Source organism: Cupressus sempervirens, chromosome 4 (assembly GCF_028749045.1).
Source record: "Cupressus sempervirens isolate cs-2001-9-10 chromosome 4, ASM2874904v1, whole genome shotgun sequence".
NCBI lineage: Eukaryota > Viridiplantae > Streptophyta > Pinopsida > Cupressales > Cupressaceae > Cupressus > Cupressus sempervirens.
In genome coordinates, this window is record NC_143121.1 from 398,965,950 (window position 1) to 398,969,334 (window position 3,385).

At 29.1% G+C, this 3,385-nt stretch overlaps 1 protein-coding gene across 1 annotated transcript; it reads right to left on the reverse strand.

Annotated features, from left to right (window-relative positions):
• Window positions 1-574: 574 nt before the first annotated feature.
• Window positions 575-2,586, reverse strand: LOC149561727 (acyclic sesquiterpene synthase-like). The gene is made up of 3 exons (XM_089827895.1): window positions 2,509-2,586; window positions 976-1,221; window positions 575-745 (listed from the first exon to the last, which is right to left on the reverse strand). The coding sequence occupies exons 1-3, from the start codon at window positions 2,584-2,586 to the stop codon at window positions 575-577; spliced, it is 495 nt and encodes a 164-aa protein (XP_089684021.1).
• Window positions 2,587-3,385: the final 799 nt, after the last annotated feature.

The following is a 3,385-nucleotide window of genomic DNA, read 5'->3' on the forward strand; positions in this document are numbered from 1 at the left end:
TATTAAAGTCTTCTAAAATTCATTGAAATTTTCTCTAATACCATTTACAAACAATTTTCCACATTATAAAACTAAATTAATCCTATCAACTCATCATTATGTATACAAAAATGATCAGCTACTAGTATACTTATATCTTTTATTCATTTAATTATTATTCTATAATTCATCTTTTATTTATTTAATTCCTATCATAACATCATTCACCTAAATATAAATATCTTATTTAACCTCCATAAATAATACAACAAAATAATATTCCTTATTTATAAAAGTTACATCCTCTAACATACAATAACTCACTACATGACAAATACGAAAACTTTCAATACCAAAAGAACAACAATCTCTACAATCTCTTTCTTAAAACTCCAAGAATATGTTTGACATTTTTAATGTTGCATGATTGATATCATTATCCAACAGTGTGTCTATCTCAAATACACACTTTAAGAATTTATGAGAAAGGATGGAAAATGCTTGTCATTATATGTTTAAGAATTGAAGTGGGACATGTGATTTGATCACTATTTAGGTAGTATAGGTTGACAATTTTGGCTAGATCCCAATATAACTACTTGCACTCACTAGGTAGAAAGCTAGGCTGCAATAAGTTCTTCAGTAATTCTTGGTTGCTTTCATTTACTCTTTCTCTAATCCATTCAGTAGAATTCTCAACAGATGTCCCTGGATGTTCTCTCATGAACAATGACACTGAGGTGAGCTTTCCTTCCTTCGTCTCCCTCTAAAAATATATGAATAGTTTACATTCTAATAGTTTACATTCTTTTCTTCCAATTTCAAGAGAATTGTAATATTACAAAGGAAACTGTAACAAATAAGTTTTGTTAAAATGATAAATATAAATTCTTATTAGATAAAGTTAAAGAGGATTCAAACCTAACATTATAAAAGATCTTATTTTTTATTACACAAAGAAAACATTATAATATTTATTTAAAACAAACCTATTACCTTGTAGCTTTGAATGTCATTCAAAAGATGTCCACAAATATTGACTAAATCCATTAGACTCCTATACTCTGGATGGTTGATGATTTCCTCTGAAATCTTAGGCCCTACAAAATAAAGTGATGTAAAAGTAATTGGTTCCAAGCCAATTGTTATTTTTCCATTTTCAATATATTCCTGCATTGTTGGTGTATATCCATTTTTAATCCATTCATCCTCCTTCATCATTGAGATTGCTAGCTTGTACCACTGTGATATAAACACAAAAGAGCATTAATCAATTATTCCAATGAATATTTTTTAATCTGCACAATGTAAATGAACAATCAAATAATTCATATTATTCCTGCATTGTTGGTGTATATCCATTTTTAATCCATTCATCCTCCTTCATCATTGAGATTGCTAGCTTGTACCACTGTGATATAAACACAAAAGAGCATTAATCAATTATTCCAATGAATGTTTTTTAATCTACACAATGTAAATGAACAATCAAATAATTCATATTAAAAACAAAATACACATAATTTCCCTTAAATGGGTGCTCCCATCCCTCTGTTGAAAGGCCCAGGCATCTTGAGCTGTATCATTGATTGTGTTATAGATTGCAAAGAACAAATTTCTCATATTATCTGAATGATTATTTACCATTGTTGGGTTCCATCTGTACGAAATTTGAAACGAGTAAAAACTAGACTTAGGGTTTATATCTATAATGTAGTAATTTTGTATATTTGTAATACAAAATTAGGTTTACGTTTTACCTCCTAATAGATTCAACAAAACATTGAAGCTCTTCAATAGAGTCTAGACTCGCCACATCATAAAAAGCATCCATTAGCACAAGAAGAAGTCCAATCTTTGTCTAGACAATGCGTAGAGTAGACATTTCAATGCTAAACTGTGTTAAGGCAGCAGAAAAATAGGACTCTACAGTAGTGTTTCGAGCAAAATGTAGGCTCTCAAGTTTAAAATCTACACTCCATCTGCTATGGTGGAAAAAAACATAAACTTTGATAAGACATTGGGTATAACTATGACCATAATGTGTTATTAAAAAACTTCCTACTTACCTTTCTAACTTCTATATGTCCTCTTTTTGTACTGCTAAGCAGATATTGTATTCCTTTTTGGCTAAACTTAGAAAAAAAAAAATTGCTTAGACAAGGGATCCTACAATCAAATTCGAAGAGCCAGTTTTTAGCTCTATTAAAATGATATATATTTTAATCCAAACTGAATGAAAGGGTAATGTACATCACTGAGAGATTACTTGTAAGATGTCTTTCCAATTTGAATATTGTCAAACCCATAGTTTTTGATGTATTGTAAATGTTCTATTCTCTCCAAACTAGCCTTCCAAGTTATAGCTAGTGCATATTTAACCTGCAATGAAAGGATTTCTCACAAAGCTCAATCAAGGACAAAGACATAATTTGAAAGAATGTTCATTTACACCCTCCGAATTAAGTTGATTACCTCTTGACCAAGGACTGTATATTCTTCATCCATGTTGATATTCTCAAATTAGTTTTTGGAGAGGGATTTGGCTTTTTCCAAAATTCTTTCACCTGGGAACATTAATTGAGATGCTTTGTACAAGTTGAGCATTATTGTAACAACTTGATGATTCCCTTCTAAAGATTGTAGGAAGTTTCCATCTTTGAAATAATTAACCAAGATATCTACATATTATAGTTGATTTCATTAGTTTGAAACAAAAATGTAACATATGATGCATCACATGAAATGCACCCAAAGTCTATATATTCTTAGACTATAGTAGTAAATTATTTCAGAGTTAAGAAAACATGAGAGAGAATCAATAAAGAAGGCTACAATGGCTATCAGATTGTTCAAAGTACTTGGAGACACATCATATCCATTCGATCGTAGAATTCTAAAACTGATAAAAGTATTGATTATGTCTGATGTTGATGATATTCTCTGAATTATTCCATTCTTGTTCCAATATCTATCCATTGAAAATATTAAATTCATAAATAATGAAAATCAAGAATAAAAATTGTATTATCCTACATCAATCAAAGGAATTCTCAATTACCTGTAGAGATAATCTAAAACTTGTTTTATCTCACATTCAAAAAGTCTTGCTATATCTAACCTTTCAACCATGTCCACAATTGAAAGGCATGTGAGCAACTTTATGGGATAAACACTAGGCACTGCACCAAGAAAATAATGCATGTTCAATGTTTGTGAAAATAAATAAATAAAAAGTCATCAAAGCATATAAATTAAATATATTAAAGTTCATGGATAAACATATGATAGTTTTCAAAATCATTCCTTACAAATTATTTAAAAACATGTTATTATTAATTATTTATAAAAAATCATTTATATTCTATCTATCTATCTATCTATCTAATTCAAAGATGTGGATTTA

Bases quoted from the DNA above. Each gene is read 5' to 3' on its own strand.
- LOC149561727 (XM_089827895.1), bottom strand. From the start codon at position 2,586: ATGCTCAACTTGTACAAAGCATCTCAATTAATGTTCCCAGGTGAAAGA. The intron at 1,222-2,508 runs AACTAATTTGAG...TTTATATCACAG, and splicing joins AAGCCAAATCCCTCTCCAAA to TGGTACAAGCTAGCAATCTC. The intron at 746-975 runs GTAATAGGTTTG...ATATATTTTTAG, and splicing joins ATGACATTCAAAGCTACAAG to AGGGAGACGAAGGAAGGAAA.